The 20,709-nt window shown below is 37.0% G+C and overlaps 1 protein-coding gene across 1 annotated transcript; it reads right to left on the bottom strand.

The window, feature by feature from the left end:
- Positions 1–15,729: 15,729 nt before the first annotated feature.
- LOC141435536 (putative peptidyl-prolyl cis-trans isomerase dodo) lies at positions 15,730–20,188 on the bottom strand (the record flags this gene model as incomplete). The annotated part of the gene is given in 2 exon segments (XM_074098239.1): positions 15,730–17,651; positions 19,973–20,188. Coding segments are annotated over 2 exon segments (437 nt in total), but the record flags the coding sequence as incomplete, so codon positions are not given.
- Positions 20,189–20,709: the final 521 nt, after the last annotated feature.

Raw genomic sequence — 20,709 nt, forward strand, 5'->3', positions numbered from 1 at the left:
GTTAACTCAATTGGTTCAATAATTTCGCAGTAAATTGGCTGCGACAAATGGAAACTCGAGTAATTTTTTAGAGTTCCGATTTTAATACGCTTATTTCCTTTAGAGGTACGGAACACGAAACCCTAAAAACTTAGTTTCCATTATAAAAATAATGTTCATTTTTATAAAAAAATGGTTACTTCTTATTACTACCCAGCAAACAATTTGGTCATATAATTAAACATTTAGGTAGACCTCGAGTTTTTTTAAGTTATATTGCAGTACTTTTTCTAACTCTTCGTCATTTACTGGTGCATTATGCGTTTGGATTTATAAGACGGTTACACGAAACTATTACGACTTAAAGTTGAATTCAATGAGCCCTTAATGCCGTCGAGTAAACGTTCTTATGACATTTATACGATTATAAGTAAATAGGTTAGGTACTAAATAACATAAAGTTGAGACCAAAACGTCTACTTAACCTCGAAGCGTTTGTTGGGTACCAGCTATTGCCCGCGACATCATCGGCGAAGAATTTTTATCGCTGTCTCGCGGGAACTACACAATTTTACTGGACAAAAAACTATCCTATGTTGTCCCCATCTATCTCCATACCAAATTTCATCTAAATAGGTTCAGCGATTTAGACGTGAAAAGGCAACAAGACAGACGGTCCGACAGAGCTAATTTCACATTAGTACTAGTTTGGATTTGGATAGTTAAAGAAAATCGAGAAATAAAAAGTTATCGCCGAATGATTTAACAAATAAAAAATACCGATACATAGGTATGAATATGAATTAAGAAACTTTGTTGAATATGACTAAAAAAAAATCTTCGCTTGAACTTGAAGTAGTCGTCTGCGCAAGGTCGCTGTATTGCTTCGTTATTGTGGTCATGCATGACTGTGGTCTCCGTCGAAGGTCAGTGACGACGCGAGGATTAAGTACAGTGCTGTCGAGGAAACTGAATCACATACTGGGGTGGAACCTTTTCATAATCAATTTTACTGCGATTTCTTTGGCAAGTGTACGGAATTTCGAGGTGACATTAGTAGCTCAAAGGATCCACCCTGGTACGCGATTCAGTTTCTTTGACTGTACAGTTAACTACTAAAATAACGATACGGCCCAAGTTACAAAAATAATAATAATAATAATCCATTTATTTCAAACACATGTCCATAGATGGTTATTAGGTAATATTACAACTATGTTAGTAGATTTATAAATAATTCCATAGTTAATAATTTTGTACAAAAGTATATACAAAATATTTGCTTATGTATGTCATTCGAAACTCGAAACAAAAGATCAGTTTTCTTTTTCCATCTAATTTTAATCTTCAGGGACACGAAGAAAACTGATGAGCAACATTAATATTCTAGTTGTCCTATATATGTCAGCGGCCGACCGTAAAATCCGCCAGATCACGAAATTCCTAGGCATATCATGAAATGGCGCCATTTCATGATATGCCTAAAAGTTGGCCAGGCATATCATGATGTGCCTGAGAAACAATACGGCAGATCGATTAGAGTAACGCATTCGTCGGATTTCGTCGATATTCCGAGGTTTAAATCGGGCACATCGTGATATGCCGAAAAAAAACGGCCAAGAGCGTGTCGGACACGCCCAAAATAGGGTTCCGTAGCCATTACGAAAAAAATAAGTAATATTTTTCTAAGGATTTCGTATTTTATACGGCATTCCAAGTTTAGGTATATTTTATACCTCAGGCTGCTATTTGCTCATAAACTACTAATATTTCTCAAGCAAACTTAGCCGTTATAGTTTTCCTTGAAAGTTTGCTATACTTACAACCACCATGAATTTTTTCAAATTTTTCCACCCACCGGTTTAGATTTTAGAGGGGGGGGGACGCTCGATTTTATTGAAAATTAGCACTTTAAAGTTGAATATTTCGCAATATATCACTGAATCAAAAAATCGTTTGAGCAAACCCCTAATGGTTTTAAAAGACCTATCTAACGATACCCCAAACTAAAGGGTTGGAAGAGAAAAAAAAAATCACCTCCACTTTACGTCTATGGGGTACTCAAAAAAAATTATTTTTTTAATTTGTAATTGTACCATTTTGTCGGCATGATTTACATATATATCCCCTGAGCAAAACCGCGGAAGAACAGACAGACAGACAGACAGACATGGCAAAACTATAAGGGTTCCGTTTTTGTCATTTTGGCTCCGGAACCCTAAAAAAGAAAAGTTTAGGTACGACGAGCGAAGCGAGGAGTGGTTAGTATAAAAATAATTTTCTACCAGTCTGAAGTCGGTGCCTCAGCACGTGCCAGCAGGAGTGGACCTATAGTCGCCTACCTCACCTACGCACTACCTACATATTGGGTTTCAATCACTTCTGCTGGCTCGTGCTGAGGCACCGACTTCAGACTGGTAGAAAATTATTTTCATGGTTTTTTGTAGTCGGTTAAATTTTTTTTTATAATTTTTTTTTCACGCTTTTTAGTGTTAATAATCTAAGATGCAATAGTTTAACTGCTCGTCAATTTTTAGAAAAGATTGCTTTTTCCGATGCAGAGACGTTCATTATTAGTGAGGAGTCCTGGTGCTTCACAACCCATTCCATTTCACCATATGCATTACGAGGAGCATAAATTGCTTAGCAACTTTGTCAAGGTAATTGAAATTCAACCCATGGAATACTTGTTTTTGAGTAGTTACTCCGATGGTCAACTTCAACTGGTCTTCATCATCAGTTACACTTCACCAAAGGATGATTTTCAAAAGCAAATGCACGAGTTACTACTAAATATATCAAAATTGAAGTGGATGTCTTCAACCGATTGAGCTGAAATTTTACACGCATGTATAAATCCGATGACAATGCAATATTATTATGATATGGAGTTGATCTGATAATACTCGTACAGCTAGCGGGTGACCATAGGAACTCTGTGATAAACGACACTACCGCATCGAGTTTGGACTCGTCTGATTCGTCTTGACGAGTACTTTAGTAACCAGGGGGCATAAAGTAGGTACAGTCAGCAAAAATAAACTTATATTAGAAGAATTTTAAGAAAATATTTTACTGAACTGTTTACCCAGTTAACCCTTCATGTACGAGTCCGACTCGCACTTGATTATTTTTTTAATTGAAACTGTTACAAATAGGTATATAGTAAGTGTGCTTTGAATATGTTATGTTTATGATTGAATAAATACGTAATTTACCTTGTCTTATATCTACTTTTCTAAGGAGAGAATATAAATAGGTATTAATTCATTCTCGTCAGAAACAGGTTTAAGCAATGATATTCAACTATTGGTACGATTAGGTATTACCATAGTATTGCCAGTAACGTTTTTATAAAATTATTGAATGTAAAACTTGCACGTAAAAACCCAAAACTGGAGATAATAATAATAATAATATAAATTTTTATTCACCATCACAAACTATAAACTACAATACAAGACAGAGTGTGGCAAAATGGACATGAGACTCAGCGAGGTAGTTGGTTTTCAGTCTCCAACTAAACTAAAACTAACGTGCGCTGCCATAACGACAGCATTACAACAAATAAATAAATGAGCATCGTAAGAAGTTAAGCCCTATATTTTTTCTAGAACCGAACGAACGGAATTTCCTACATTAATAAGTACCTAATTGTAACGGGACAAAAACAGCTTTTGTTATGGACGGTAGCAAAAAAGACTTAAATTACCTTTGAGGCTGATGCAACCAGTGTTATTTTTATAAATCAACCGTGGAACTGCATCGGAGTAAGTATTTTCCGTGTCCTTGCCTTTGCCTTGATTAACATTGCAGTAGGCGGTTGTCGATATTACTCATTCACATCACAAAGAAACTTAGTACAGATTTAATTCAATTAAGATAACGGTGACGAATCTAAGATATCATTGTGTCAATTATGAATACCTGTCTTGTTAAACCCATCTAAGTAATCCTCATAATAATTTCTAATATTTTCGAGTCTAGTCAATAGTGGTACAAACAATAAATACAAGGTAGATACAGTACAGTACCCGCCGATAAAGATTGCACATCGGTCTTCGGAAAAAGACAATTGGCTGTTGACGTCGATTTCCGAACACTGGCGATCGTCCATCAATCATCGTATTTATTAAGTGACATTTTATATCAAATAAATACTGCACTTTTATGGGCTTAATTAGTTTAAGGCTGCTGAGCTGTTGAGCTGTCGCAAATAGGTACTAGAAAAAGGATAGCTCCCTCTTTTTCCTAAAGATTTAAAGTTTTAGGGGGTTTCAACAACTATTTATTATATATTTTCATCTAAATGCGTCCGTAGTCTATTGCACCTGTACAACGACTGACTAACGACATATAAGTACTGGAAGAGATCGCTCTGAAGCGATAAGGCCGCCTATTGCTTACCTTAGAAAATCTCTATGTATATACTTGTGTTTTCTGTACTGCTTACTGTGCTGGTGTGCAATAAAGAGTTATTGTATTGTATTGTAGTGTGTGACAAGACAACGCTCTACAAAGAATCCGGTCAAGCGTGTGTCGGCCGGATTACGTACAGTACAGTCGAGTCCATAAACTTGTGATCAAAATGTTAACGGCGTAAAGGCGTAAAGGCGTGTTCAGATATTTTTGATCAAATTTTTGCTCACAAGTTTATGAACTTGACTGTACCTAAAGGGTTTTGTACTAAAATGAGCTCTCTCCTCTGGATAACAATCTGTACTTTTAAACTCACTCTTTGTCGGTGCCTAACTAATGGTCCTCTCATCCACTCAAAATTTGACTGGTAAAGATTCAACTAAATATAAATAAATATTTTGAATCGTAGTTAACATTCACAACGTAGGTATATCTTTCTAATATCGAGACCAAACTCAACCGAAACGGCTTGACCAATATTTATGAAATTTTTTGTGTAAGTTTATTCCGTTGGTCTGAGAAAAGGACGTTAAACTATTTTTCATACTTCTAAGCGGACTGAGTCGCGGGCAACAGCTAGTAATATATACATAATTTTTCTGTGCGTGTGTTTGTCACCTAACTCGTTCTAACCGGCTGAAGCGATTCGGATGAAATTTTATGTGTATATTTCAATAGGTTCCTGAATGGATTGAGACCCGGTGGCACTCCTGTCAGTATGTAGTAATATATAATGTAGTATAATTAATGTAGTGCTGCTTTTTTGGGCAGGACAACGTCTGCCGGGTCCGCTAGTAATATAATCCCCAAGAAGATTGACCACTTTTTATGTGAATTGGACCAACTCTATACGCTAACAACTCAGTGAGCATACGAAAGCGTTACCACGGGGACGGCTGGTAAAAACCAAGGGGATCATTATCAATCACAATAATTTCCAATGAATGTACCTAACCTTTTGCATGTAATATACGGATCATTGACGTTATTTTCCACTAGGTAGAGTGAATTTAAATGTTTTTGATCACACTTGCTCGTCAATGACGTTATTCCATGCCTGTATACTAAAGGACAATGGCCTCAATTGTTCCCGCGGGAACACAAATTTAAATTTATGTCAAATTGTTTTGCAATAATTTTAGTAAATATTTTTTTAGCATGTTGGAATAATCTAGCCGTAAGACCATTCAAATTCTAAACTAAATACGGTTCTTAGTTGTTATCTATGGTAGGCGACTGGAAAAAAGTGTCAATTAGGGGGGCTACCACGAAATTCGAAAATCGAAGTTCATATCGTTTTTCTGGCGCTACTTAATATTATTTAATAAGAGAGTGAGAGGGACGGTACGATACGAACTTCTATTTTCAAATTTTGTAGTAGCCCCCTGTATTGGCGGGTAGCCATATTTTATTCAGTTGTTTTCTTAGCGTCTTGCTTTTGCTAAGCTGTGAAGTGTTTGGACACAAAATAATTATTTTTTTGCATTTTTTTCCTCGCAATGTGATGAAAATCATTGTGTGTATCACGGGCCGTAATTGGATTACAAACTCGGGTCATTAAAAGCCCTCCGCCTCCGGCGTCGGTCTTCTAATAGACTCTCGTTAGTAATCCCCTTCTTACGCCCCTTAATGCACAATGTACTATATTTGATAATTATGTTGACAGGATGAAATAAGAACGTTCAAAGTTAAAATTTCCCTCTTTCCTGAAATATCAACTTAAAATATATCTCATTACTAAATAAAGACTCGCTGATGTAAGCACTAGAGACAGGCGGTCGTTAAAATAAATTAGACACGGCGGTAATTAGTGTACAATAAGTTTAACTCATTTTAGTCCGTCTGGTCGTAGATCTTTTACATTATTTTTCTTATTAGAGACACTTTACCCGTTCACTTACATTATTATCCTAATTACGATAATATATGCTTTTGTTTTAAAAATCTATTGAAGTAGATATATTCCGCCAAATGCTAATAAGATTGACAATAATTGTAATTCGTACGAGGTAAAATTTTAAATAGCTGCGCCGTTTTGTACCTAGTTTTTAATCAATACTTAAGAAGTCCTGGGACTTCCAAATTAGGCCTGTTTGATAAGCTGCTCGATTGAACGCATCTTACTGGTATGGACTCATGTTAATATCGATTAATTTCCGTGCCTAATAATAAAAATACCAACTTAGTTGTTTGTAAACAAAAAAACCATTTTACGCACTTTAATGGTCAGACAATAACACTATAAAAGTATAAACATTCAAACCACTTGTAGGACACAGCCATTTACTATCGGTCAAGTTGTATGCAAAACAGAGCGCAACTACAGAAATAAATAGACTCAATTTGATATAATTATATTGTCTTTTTAGAATAAACTTTGTACAGCCGAGTCGAGTTGCGCAAAAATTTGGTCAAAATATGTAAACATGACTCTATTGTTAATGCCGTAAAAGAGTGTTCAGATATTTTTGATCAAATTTTTGTTAAGAAGCGTAAGAAATCGACTGTACCGAAACAACCAGGTACCTAGGTATATTTAAAAAATGAGATTATGTCGAATTGAGCCTGTTTAGGTAATTTTGAAGGTGCGAGAGGCAGATTGACACTGGGGGGGCTACTACAAGGGCTTGGGGGGTTCTCAAAATTCAAAAATCGAAGTTCGTATCGTACCGTCTCTCTCACTCTCTCGTAAATAATATTAGCGTCAGCGGAACGGCAAGATACGAAGTTCGAATTTTCCACTCCGTAGTAAGTATACCTAGGGCTTTGTTGAGTTGAAATACCGGGTGGGTCCTTAAACAGGAGCAAATAATTAAAAATAGAACGTACTCGTCAAACTGAACGACATTAGTTACGCGACTTTTAAAAGTAATTGACTTTTTAGAGTATGTACGCCATCCTAGAGCCCAATTGAGTCGCCTGTCACGCCACAAACATCAAAAATGTTAATTTACATTGCTTCTTCGAATACCTAAACTTTCCAGTGTAGGTAGAGTCGCTTCAGTTTATTTATGAGTACGATCTGTTTCAATATTTGCTCCTGTTAAAGGGCCCCACCTGGTTTAAATTCAATGGCAGAATAATGGAGTAGCTTCGTCATTTGATTTGTGTATTTATAATCTGCTGTTTAATTTATCATGTAGCCATTGAGGTAATGTGTATTCAAAGCACACTTGTGTAGCGTTTATTAAGATCGAGGAGAGAATATTTTATCAGTAAACGTTTTTGCATACTACTCGCATAAGTAAGGTATACTATACTGCGTGCGGATCGAAAGATAACAATATCTCAATAATATTACAAATGCGAAAATTTATAAGTCTGTTTATTTGTTTGTTAAGTACCTCATCACGTCTAAACCGCCGAACCGATTTTGATGAAATTCGGTATTCTTACACATGGTTTTAGTCCCGAGGATGGACATAGGAGTTTTTCTCCCGGACAAAACTTGGAAAACCCCCGACTTTGTCACTTCAAAGTTCAATATCTCAAAAACGGCTAAACCGATTTTGATAAAACATGTCTAAGAACCATCGCTACAAAACCTGATTTCAAAAAACCGCATTCGAATCGGTCGGTCGGTAAGAGCTACGGTGCCACAGACAGACACGCATAGCGGTCAAACTTATAACACCCCTCTTTTTGCGTCGGGGGTTAAAAACGACATAGCGCTCAATTATGAATAAACTTCTTAGTGGTTTTTTTAAACGTTTTTTAATTAGATAGCGATATTTGGCTTATATCATTAGCGAAATTTGGATAGCTATCGAATGGAACCAAAAATACTAAAAGGGAGTATCTCAGACATAGCGCTAAAATTTGCCACGCTTCATGAAACTTCGTTTTTCACTTCATGAAATTTTAAATATATCAAATTGTTTTGCAATAATTTTAGTAAATATTTTTTTAGCATGTTGAAGTAATCTGGCTAGCTACATATGAGTAATCTGTGGTAAGACCATTCAAATTCCAAACTAAACACTAGTATTATCTATGGTAGACGATTCGAAAAAAGTGACAATCAAGGGGGGGCTTCATATCGTTTTCCTGACGCTAATATTATTTAATACGAGAGTGAGAGGACGGTATGATACGAACTTCGATTTTCAAGTTTTGTCCCCTTGATTGTCGGGAAGCCATATTTTATTCAGTTGTTTTCTTAGCGTCTTGCTTTTGCTGAGCTGTGAAGTGTTTGGACACAAAAGAATTTAATTTTTTGCATTTTTTTCCTCGCAATTTGATTAAAATCATTGTGTGTATCACGGGCCGTAAGTGGATTACAAACTCGGGGCATCTAATAGACCCTCGTTAGTAATCCCCTTCTTACGCCCCTCAATGCACAATGTACTATTATTTCGTTACACGTAAGTGTCGGCGGGACGCTACGATACAAACTTTGATTTTCGAATTTCGTAGTAGCCCTGCAGGATATAGTGAATACTGTTATGCGATCGTATTTTGTCGGAAAAGGTCGTATTTATCTTACTTTCTCAACTAGCCTACTGAAATTTACTGCAGCTAACTGAGAAATCAAGATAAAGAGAACTTATCAGACAAAATACGATGGAAAAACATTATTCACTAATGACATGTAGGTAGTTTTCTTTGATCCGTTGATAGTTACGTTGTCACCGCCAGGGCTGCAACTTACTTAGTAACGTACATTGGCATCGCATGCGTCTATGGCGGCGGCTCCACTGAGGCGGAGACGAGCGGAGCGGAGAGAAGACGTGTACGGATCGACCAATCATATTAGTTGAATCCACATCTCGTCTCCGCCTCATTATCATCAGACGTGTAGGGATTGGTCGATCCCTTAACGTCTCCTCTCCGCTCCGCTCGTCTCCCGTCTAAGTGGAGCCGTAACCTAACAAACGGAATTATATCTAAGTATCATTGATGGCAAATGGGGCGATAGAAGAGGATGTAGACATCGCTGTAATAACCTGGAGGTCGCGGAACCCCTCCAATCATCCAGTTAGACCGTCCTCAAATCACTATCTCCCCTAGCGTTGAAGTCAATTCAATCGTATTGTTATTCTATGTTGGAAAACTACTTGATTTGCGTGGCGTTGGTTGCATAACTTAGGTACTTAGGTTTCTAAAGCATTACAAGTTTGACCTTAGTTTTTTAGGGTTCCGTAGCCAAAATAGCAATAACGGAACCCTTGTTTCGCCATGTCTGTCTGTCTGTCCGTCCGCGGTTGTGCTCAGGGACTATCAATGCTAGAAAGCTGTAATTTTGCACGAATATATATGAGGGCTATGCCGACAAAATGGTACAATAATAAAAAAAAAATTTAGAGTAGGTACCTCCCACAGACGTAAAGTGGGGTGTTTTTTTTTCTCATCCAACCTTGTAGTGTGGGGTATTGATGGATAGGTCTTTTTAAACTATTAGGGGGTTGCAAAAACGATTTTTCTATTCAGTGATTTCTTTGCAAAATATTCAACTTTAAAGTGCAAATTTTCATTAAAATCGAGCGTCCCCCCTCTAAAATCTAAACCGGTTTGTGGAAAAATTTGATAAAATTCAGGATGGTATTAAGTATATCAAACTTACAATTAAAACTATAACAATTAAGTTTTCTTGAGAATTATTAGTAGTTTAAGAGTAAATAGCAGCCTAAGGTATCAAATATACCTAAACTTGGAATATTCCGTACAAAATACGAAATCCTTAGAAAAATATTACTTAATTTTTTCGTAATGGCTACGGAACCCTATTTCGGGCGTGTCCGACACGCTGTTGGTCGGTTTTTTTTTTATATAATTTGATTCGTACAAAAACCGGTCGAGTGCGTGTCGGGCCTTGCACAATTGCACATCGAGGGTCCCGTATTTACACACATACGAGTATAAAGAATTTTACAAAAATATGTAAATACTAAAAACTTAGTGCTAAACTACGGTAAATAGTTCTTTACTGTTTTCCCTATTTACGTAAGGCTACGAATATCTTCATTCCTTAATCTTATTATATTCCTTAATATTAATAATCTTTGTTTTATATTGCTAAGAGTATGTCGTAAGTTACTACCTATTATTATGTGTTGTTTTATTTTATTTATGCATAAAGAATAATAATTTATCATAATGTAACTTATGGTTTTAAATAGTGTCCGACTGAAGTTTCGGATTCGGCCAGTTTCGGCCTAAAAAATATGTTTCGGCCAAAGATTCGGTTTCGGCAAAAAAACAGCCGAACCATTCGGCCGCGGCCCCAAATATTATGAGCACCTACCCTCAGACCTAAAAAGCGAAAAGAAAGATGAAACGTTTAGGCTGGAAACAGTGCTCGACCGACGGTACGTCCTGACCGTCAGCGCTGACCGTCGGTTTCGAAAATTCATTCAGTGCTACGCTGACGGCGAACTGCGAAGCGTGTGTACAGTTCACAGGTCGGTCGCTCCGTCAGCGAAGCACTGAACGCATCCATACAATCTCATAGCTCGTCGGTCGACCGACGCCGTGCGACCGACGAGCCGGACCGACGGCTCGACCTACCGTACGCGCGCACCAAATCACGCTCGTACTCGTACCGTCAGCGTAGCTGTGTGCGCATTCATAGAATTGCATAGATATAGCTACGCTGACCGATGGCCAGCGCTGACCGTCAGTCGATCACTGTTTCCAGCCTTAGCCGTCGACTAAAAGACCTTTTGTTGGAAAAAGCGTTTTATTCGGTAAATTAATTTATGAATCTGAAATTTAAATTGTATTGTTTAAATTGTATTATTTCTTGTTTTTATTTTATTGTTTTTACATTGACATTTAAATTGTTACTGAATTATTGCCTAATGTTTTAATTTTTACATATCCTAGACATTTTTGCCATTAAGTATTCTTTTTAATGTTAATTTCAATGTGTTTTCATTCTGACGATACCTTGAGAACCATTCTTATTTTAAATTGTTTTCATTCACATCATGACATGCTTAGAATTTTATTTTTTATAATTATTACTAATTTTATTACCTTTGACGATTTCAATACAAATTCTTATAACTGGCATTAATGTATATTATAATGTAATGATGAATTGAATGAATAAGTAAGTAAATTAAACTAAGAAAAAACGTCGTATCTTTTTAGTAAAACAAATCCTATCAAAAACATTAGGTACTTACAATGACATGTAAAGAGATGCAAGTCTATAGCAACACAGTTCTTATTTTGCAAAAATGTTTTATATTATAAGAAAAAAGGTAGTATTTTTTTAAATAAAACATATACATAATAAGTGAGTGTTTACATATTAACTAACTAACCTTAAAGTTTGCGTTACATCAAAGATACACGCTGTAGATGGAAACTACCTCGCCAATGTCGTCAGACGTCAGAGCCTCAAAGGTAACCACGAAGTCACATTACAGCTGTGCGTTGCAGCCATTGTTTTGAAATGATAACAGTCATAGGTCAACTAGCTTCTGCCTGCTGCTTTTTCCGCATAGAATGAATCCGTAAGTGTCACTATGAAGACGAAAACTCAGTGATATATTTCATTCATCATTCATTTCATCATTAGCCGGACGAGGTTTAGCTAACATCTCACCACTCGCAGCACGGGGTGCCCGAAACTCTCACGGTGACGTCAGTCCACCTAGTGAGAGGTCTGACAACGCTATCTCTTCCAGTTCGTGGTCGCCACTCAATCATTTCTTCTCCACCAACGGTTATGTCCTTCCAGCTACTTAGAACAGCAATAGTGCGTAGAATTAGTAATACGTAGGTAAGTGTCACCATGAATACAAGTACTAGGGATATTTCATTCATCACCATCAGCCGGAAGACGTCCATTGTCACCACCACCACTCGCCACTTGCAGCCACCGGTGGTGTGACATGAACATTTTTGTTAGGCAACCCTGAGTGTAAGAATCGGGAGTTAGCTAAGTATTTATATCTTCGGATGCAACACTTCGCAGTGGTGTTGTTGATAATCAACCAAGGCTATAGTTTCTCTCACTATCGCCGCGTAAAAGCGCAATCTGACTGATGGGAATCAAGCTGTTACGTCGCAACGCCACTCCAAAGTGCGTACTGACATTATCCTATTACTTATTTTGACAGAAGATCATTTGTTATCTACTAGGTGTTGCCCACGGCTTCGTCCGCGAATAATTCAATTTTCCGAGATAACAACTAAGTAGGTATCCCTATCCTTCTCAGTCTCCAACTATCTCCATTCCAAATTTCATCACGATCGATAATCATACATAAGTATACTTTTGCATTTTTATTATTTGTTTATATTTAACTTGATTATATTTGGCCGGCTATATTTAAACAATATCATGAAATGCCGATAAGCCGTGACAATTGTTTGCTTGAGGTCCAATTGCATCATCGTTCAATCGTTTCCATCTAGTCAGTATCAGGAATGTTTTGAGGGAATTATGTACGCTGACTGTGATAACTGTATTGTCTACGTCAAACATGAGTTTATATTTTTTTACCAATGGAATATTTGGGAAAGCTTAACACGAAGGTAGAGAGTGAATCGACCATTTAAATCTACGTGACGACGACATTGTATGTAACATTATAAGGGGAGCCAGAGGATTAAGGGAAAGCGTCCGCGGCTACAGCCCAAGGCAGTACCGGCTCTGGCCCTTGATCAATGTAGATCAAGATTGTCTACATTACACCGCTTCCTCGCCTCTCAAAAAGTGTCATCTAAATTTTATTTTGCACTGGAAAACGGCACCCCTTGCTATTAGGCGCCGAGAGCGACACTCCTCTTGCTCTAACCTTAGGGCCTCCACAGGCCTCCCTCCAAAATAGAGGTTTAAAAAAAACGGTCAGTAAGCAATTTTTAAATTTTTTTAAACGTTTATTTCGGCTTAGAGGCCTTCACTCCTTTGTTGCCCCAAGGCTTCCAGACCTCCAAATCCGGCCCTGAGAGGAGAGAGTTGAAGAGGAACCCTTATAGGATCACTTTGTTATCTATGTGTCCGTTTGTCCGTCGTTCAAGACTTTATTTTCTCAGAAACGCGTGTAGCAGCATCTGATATTCAGTTTGATACCAAACTGAAATAAATATTAAATACACAAGTCTGCAATCCATTGAAAAAGTGAAAAAAGTCTTACTTGTTGTGGTAAGTCAACGCAATCAATTATAAAACAAGTGCGTATGGTCCTCGTCCTCGCACAGTGCAGGCTCTGCTAACACTGGATTTTCATGAATTTGTACGGAACCCTTGATGCGCGAGTCCGACTCGCACTGGGCCGGCTTTTCCTTTTGAAGTGTGAAACCTTAAAAATTACTGTAAATTGGAAACTTGTCAAAAATATTGTTGGTGTTTTAAACCATTGGATTACTAAAGCATTCCTAATAAGTCTGTTGCCAAAACAATCTAAATTTAATTTAATTTGGCACGAGCAAATTATCTATCACTGATATTTCAAATCCAGCACCATCTTTAGGTACCAAATTAACCGAATGATATTTTCACTGATGTAGACAAAACACGACCCCCTAAATTTGATCATTAAGTATTTATGTTGCAGAAATCGTTTAATGTTCCTAATTGTTTGGCCACTTTGCGTACCTACTTCGTCAACTGTGATAATTTATATTAATATACCTACTCAGCGGTATAACATTTGGCCCACCCTCCTTACAAAATTACCAATTAGACTGCATACATTTGAGGGCTAGATTTATCTGAACCCAAACTAAGGAGCTTTAATATTTGCTCATGGATCCAATCAATCATGAATACAAGGACTCTTTACTGTACACCAGAAATATTAAGCGATATAGAAAACAGGTAGGTACAGTCAAGTGCAAAAATAAGTATCTATTTATTCGAACCACGCAAAAATATGCCCATATTACCATGTGTTATGGTCATACTACGGCCTTATTGAATCGGAATAAGTCTGTGGTACATATTTTTAAAACTTTGAAGAAGTAAGTACACATATTTTTACACTTGACTGTAAACAGAGAGAAAATTACAAGGTAAGCAATTTAGGCGGCCTTATCGATAATCATTTATTGACAACGCGTTGCAACGCTTAACCTTTTCCACGCCAACGACCTATATGTATACATTATACGTCCATTACTTCAATGCAAAAGCAACCTTCGTTAAAATGAGTTAAGGTTCAATTTCAGACATTGCAATGTAGAAGCCTGGCGTATGGGTGATGTCTTGTATTTGACGTGGCGGCGAAAAGGTTAAGGGCGTCATCTAGTGACCGACAACAGCAACATAAATGCGCTAAATTGTCGCTAGGTGGCACTAACAATGCAATCGGATTAAGACTTTTCTACTCACCAATAGATGGCGTTATTCGAGAATTTCAACAACATCATAGTAAGTACCCCACTATTACGTTCTATCCGAATAAATTTTATTCGTATGCAGAGGTGGCGCTGGCGCTAGGCTATTATCTCTATATTTTTGGTTATGCTTCCATCATCCCCAATCTGCAAACGTCCCACTGCTGAACACAGGCTTTCTCAGTGTGGGTTTGCCCTGTAGCTCTCACGCGGCCCTTCATACATAGCATACATAGAATTGCTTCACAAACCATGCAGTTTTCCTTATGATTATTCTCTTCACCGAAAAGCCTATCTAAATTTGAAATACTCCGAGCTCTGTGTCTCAATTGCCTCAACCCCATGCTTCTGCGTGATATCAAAACTATTATAGCCTGCCAAACTGAAGCTTCGGACTAACGAAATTAAATCTGTCTATCTAATACCTTTAACCGGCTCGCACCTCACAGTTTTTCAAAATTCCCGTGCGGAATTACATTTGAAATTTACCACGAGCTTTGCGGTGAAGGAAAACATCGTGAGGAAACCTGGACAAACCTGCGAAGCAATTCAATGGTGCGTGTGAAGTTCCGAATCCGCACTGGGCCCGCGTGGGAACTATGGCCCAAGCCCTCTTGTTCTGAGAGGAGGCCTGTGCCCAACAGTGGGACGTATATAGGCTGGGATGAAATACCTTTAAACGAGCAATCCTTGTATATGTATGATTTTAGGGATCTCGGAAACGGCTCCATCGATTACGATGAATTTGGTATGTAGGGGTTTTCGGGGATTAAAAAATCGGTCTAGCTTGGTGTTTTTCTCTGATAAAACGCTTGTTACCGAGTTTCAGGCCGCACAGCGCTTGGTCGCCCAGGTAGTGGTAATTAATGATGATTTAGCAATAATGTTCGTTAATCAATTTAAATTGTCACAAAACTAGAATGATGGACTAAACTGGCGCCAAAATGAGCGTGTACGTACCCGATGTCCACATTCACTGGCTGTAATATAATAATAATTATAAATACTGGATTGTGTACACAGCAAAACACCACTAAGTACAACAAAGTATTTTATTACAATATTGAGTAGCGATAAAATTAGATAAGAAAAGTTACACTTAACTATTGTAGTAAATAAGTACGGTACTAGAAGAATAGCCTGTCAGTCTAATCATTATGAATCGTTTACGAAAACTAAGAACATTGAGAAAAAGTTACAACATTGCGGCGCGTTTACTTAAATCTGTACAGCAAGACTTAGTCAACTATGCTATGGGAACTCATATACATACATCATTAGTATTACATTAATATCAATAAGTAGATTTTTGGCAAAGCATCATAATCCGTATTATCGTAAAATGACGATCATAATAAACCATTGAAGACGATGCTGTCGACTCAAATATTGTGGCGGGGTTATTTGTCTTACCCGAAATAACAAAGAAACTTCGAAAGTGACCATGGTATGGTTGAAATATTAGGACATCGGAACATGACGATGATGGTTTCTATAAACCAGCATAAAAAAGTGAAGAAATCGATTACATTGCGTCTTTGTAACCATTCTGATAAGTGGGTAATTGCGCTGCACTAAAGTGAACTAATTAAAGTCCACTGAAATAAATAAATAATAGCACATCAAACTTCATCTTTAAACCCAAAATAATAGAAACCAATTAAATATTTCTCTTAACTTTAACCACAGTTTTACTTAGCAAAATAATATTTCAATCATTAAAAATAGCTTTAAATTGATATTTAGGCTATAAAATAATATTATCAGTGAAAAGGAGAGTTAGGCCTAATTCGCACGAAAGCTTTTTCGAAGTTCGTTAAAAACCATTCATGTAATCATATTATTAACACGATAGCGCTTTTTTATCTAGCACTGTTGGATGTTGACGTAGGGCAGTGGACTGTCATTCAAACCTTACTTATAACAGCGGCAACGTCGTCGGGTTTGAATGCGGCGGTTTAGGAGCTTTCGTGCGAAGTTGGCCTTACGCAGCGTATCACCATCACCAATGATGTGCAACGAAAAATATATCCACCAAAAGGATTACTTCATTTTTTAGCTTCGCTCAGCGCTGTGCGTTTCTAATTGATGGATTATTATCCGCGCAGATCTGTATGACAAAATATTAAATGACATCTATGAGTATGATGAAATGACACTTTATTGGCAGCCAGTTTAATTATTAACATTGACTTTTACGGGTGAATTTACTATGCTGACTTGATTTCACATTGTCTGCTATGTTTCATGTGATGTTGACTGTACATGATGAGTATGGGCGAAAACATTATTTCATTATGCATTATAATTTTAACAAGTGTTCCATTAATTAAACAAGAACCAACTAAACATAAACTTAGACAACCATTGAGCATGTGTTTGGCACTAGTCAGGTAAAAAGACAACTTTGAGTATTGGTACTAGGTAACGCTATGCTATAGCAATCTATAATGAATGAGATATAATTTAACACCTTTCTTATGAACTGACACATGTAAATCACATGACCGAGGACTGTCTAAGTTTTCGTTGTAACACTGTAAATGTTTTCTATGCAATTATACAAAAACAGATTACAAATGCAGGCATCTTTTCAAGAGTACTTTTTCATTTTAATGTTAATATAAATTTCATTTATGAGCAAGTTCATCTGGTATTCAATTATTTTAGGTAAAAGCTCTTTCGAAAAGATAACCCTCACATTCATACAAAGAAAGTGTCAGATGACCATTGTGAAATTTATGCAGTTCGGAGGATAATGTGGACACCAGAATCAGTTTCCACAGGCTGGCTGAGCTGCCCAACCTTCAGAGAGAAAGCGCAGTCCTCAAACGGCTTCTGCATCTGGCCTCTTTTGAAGCGGCCAAGATCGCCGTCACGCTTAGCAGACGAGCAGTCCGAGTACAGCTTTGCTAAATCCTCAAACGTAGCCTCCTTGTCCACAATCTTTTGACGGTACCCTGAAATTTTATATTCAGTTAGCTTGAAGTTTGCATACCTCAGTAGACAAAAACTGAACCCTTGTATGTTCTAGGTATATTGTCCATCTGCCTCTCTGTCTGTCCGTCCACCTGTCACCCTTATTCTCAGAAACGCGCAGAGGTATCAAGCCAAATGTCTTCAGACTGCACAACACCTTTGAAACTTGAATCACATTGTCAACCTTTATTTTTTTTAAGGTTGATGCACCATAGATAGATTTTTGATGTCAATGTAGATTGTACTATTTGTAATTTACATTTTTTTTTCATAGGTGTGGATACCTTCACCGAAAGATGTTGGAAAGAACTGTCTAAAATCGATTGTCATTTAAATTGTTATGTTTCTGTTACTCTACTTTATTTCAAAAATTGTGCGTTATACTCTTATTATATACATAATACCTATCTGTAGTTTGGTTTCATTACCCTGTTCGAAAATGACATTTTTGACATTACCCCAGTGATTGACATAGGAGGCTAAAAGTCAGTTTTTTGTTCCGTTTTCTTTTTGTCTGTTTTTTTTTTCTGTTTGTTGACAAACAACCAACATTGGAATATTCCTATATTTCGCATGTGGGCCACTTTTTGCTTATCCTTCCAGACCCTTTTTGGTTAAAAATGAAGTGGCAAAAATGTGTCATTTATAGTATTTATATAATTCATTTCAGTCATTATCAACATTGTAAGCATCGAAGCTACCTACCTAACCTAACTAAATTGAGTAATTTCCAAGGTCTGACCGAGACTGCTTTTTTAATCTCGGCTGAGACCAAGACGGAGACTGCGACACAAAAATCTTTTCTTTATTTTTTTTTTATCATGTAAATCAAACTATTGTACAATATTAACAATCGTTATCGAAAAGAAATGAACGAGTTTTCACTTGTTACTCTTGTTAGCGGGTGTCAGTGAATTGCAAGAATGGAAGTTGCAGGGCGACCAATAAAAATCCCAAGAAAAACTTGGTCCACCGCAGTAAACCGAGCGCTAAAATTGAAATTGAATGCCGCCGCGGAGTCTCGATAGCGGTCGAGAAACTCAGCTGTTTTGGGCTGAGACCGAGAACTTGGTCCGATTTTTGGCCGAGATGTTTGTCAAAACCGAGACTGAGATCTCAGTCAGACCTTAGTAATCTCCTGGGTAAAAAAAATATAATTCTATTTAGTTCATATGGATGAACTAGTTAACTAAGTTAGATTATCTAAAAATATTAGACACTTTTTTTTACAATCAAACAGAAAATGACACAGATGAAGCACATCAGAGTTCTGGAGTGGGGGCCCGGGCTACACTTTAACTGCATACCTATAATCTTTTTTACATTTTGTTAAAAACTAGAGACCAATTAGATTTTTTTAAGGACTAGCCTATTATAATATGTATTTATGTGTTTATATTATACATTTTTTATACTGATTTGTGGTGTGCAATAAAGAATATTTGTATTGTATTGTATTGTATGGTATGTAAAGCTGCTTATGCTGCAACCAGAAACTGCCTACCTTGGAATCACTGCACTCAAAATCACTAAGATAAAATAGCATTACACGCAATAACCTGTCCAGAAGCAGAAGAATTGAAAGGACAAATTTATATGATATTATAGTTTCGCCATGTCAGTCTGTCCGCGGCTAAGCTCAGAGACTGTTAGTACTAGAAAGCTGTAATTTGGCATGAATATACATATCACTCACGCCAACAATTCGAAATATTCACATTTCCAAAATGAACTTTAAATAAAACACAATCTGGTTGAATTTGAAAATGAGAAAATTTTGAATTATTTCAGTTTAATTTTGAAGGTGCGAGTGGTAAAATACAAAAATTTTTTAGGGTACCTTCCCATAGATGTAAAGTGGGGGTGATTTTTTTTCTCAACTAACCCATAGTGTGGGGTATCATTTGATAGGTCTTTTGAAACTGATGGGGGGTTGCGAAGACGATTGATTCAGTGATCTGTTTGTGAAATATTCATTCTTTAGTGTAAATTTTCGTTAAAATCGAGCATCCCACCCCCCACATCCTCAAATTTACAAGAAAAATTATAATGGCTAATATTGCTTGAGACTTATTAGTACGTTAAGAGTAAATAGCAGCCTAAGGTATAAAATATACCTAAACTTGAAAGACTCCATACACTACGAAATCCTTAGAAAAATATTACTTGATTTTTTCGTAATGACTATGAAACCCTATCTTGGGCGTATCCAACGCTCTTTGCTGTTTTTTTTTTAGTGTGTGGACTGTTTATGATGACGCTCATAATTTCACAAGACTTTTATTTAAATCATAGTACTAACCTTTCAGAATCTCAAGTGCTTCTTCTTTAGTACGAGTGATATTATCCTCACGCCATGAAGAGGGGCGTCGGCTGCCCTGATGCTTCACTAGCAGGTGGCTACACTGCACCTGCTTCGGTGAGCTACCATCGTCATCTTCCTCTTCCATCGGGGCTGGACTTTCAGGCTTCTCCCATTGCGACTTCTTGGTGTGAGTGTTGAGATAGTATATCATTCCTGAAATGTAAATGTATAGCTTGTGAGTTTGCATCCTTGTTTTTCTGTTTTATAGTAGTTGACAAAAAAATGCAGATGAAAAAGGGAATCTTGTAGCAGACTGCACGAAGAGCATGAGTATTAGTGGGCTTAGCACAAAAAACACAATATCTTAGGCAATCTTCTTCTTTAACATCTAAAGCAGGGATTATATTTATACTCTTTTACAAAATTGTAGAGGTCTTAAAATAATTTCTCAACAGTGTTAAGTTAGCTCTCAAACAGGTCTTGATGATTATGATGAATTTACCTACTATTTTTTCCGAAGTTAATATTAGGTACATAGTACCTTAGCATCATACTACAACCCAACCGAAACCGACTAGAAAGCTATAGGTATACTTCTCAATACGACCAGTCACGATTTCTGTTGTTCCTTTCTGAATTTTGGAGATAATAAGGTCCACCCACAGAGGGCTGTGGGTTAATTCTATCTTTATCAATTTCACCGGTTTGAAAATTCACTCGTAGTAAATGCCTTA

The sequence above is a fragment of the Choristoneura fumiferana genome, chromosome Z, assembly GCF_025370935.1.
Source record: "Choristoneura fumiferana chromosome Z, NRCan_CFum_1, whole genome shotgun sequence".
NCBI lineage: Eukaryota > Metazoa > Arthropoda > Insecta > Lepidoptera > Tortricidae > Choristoneura > Choristoneura fumiferana.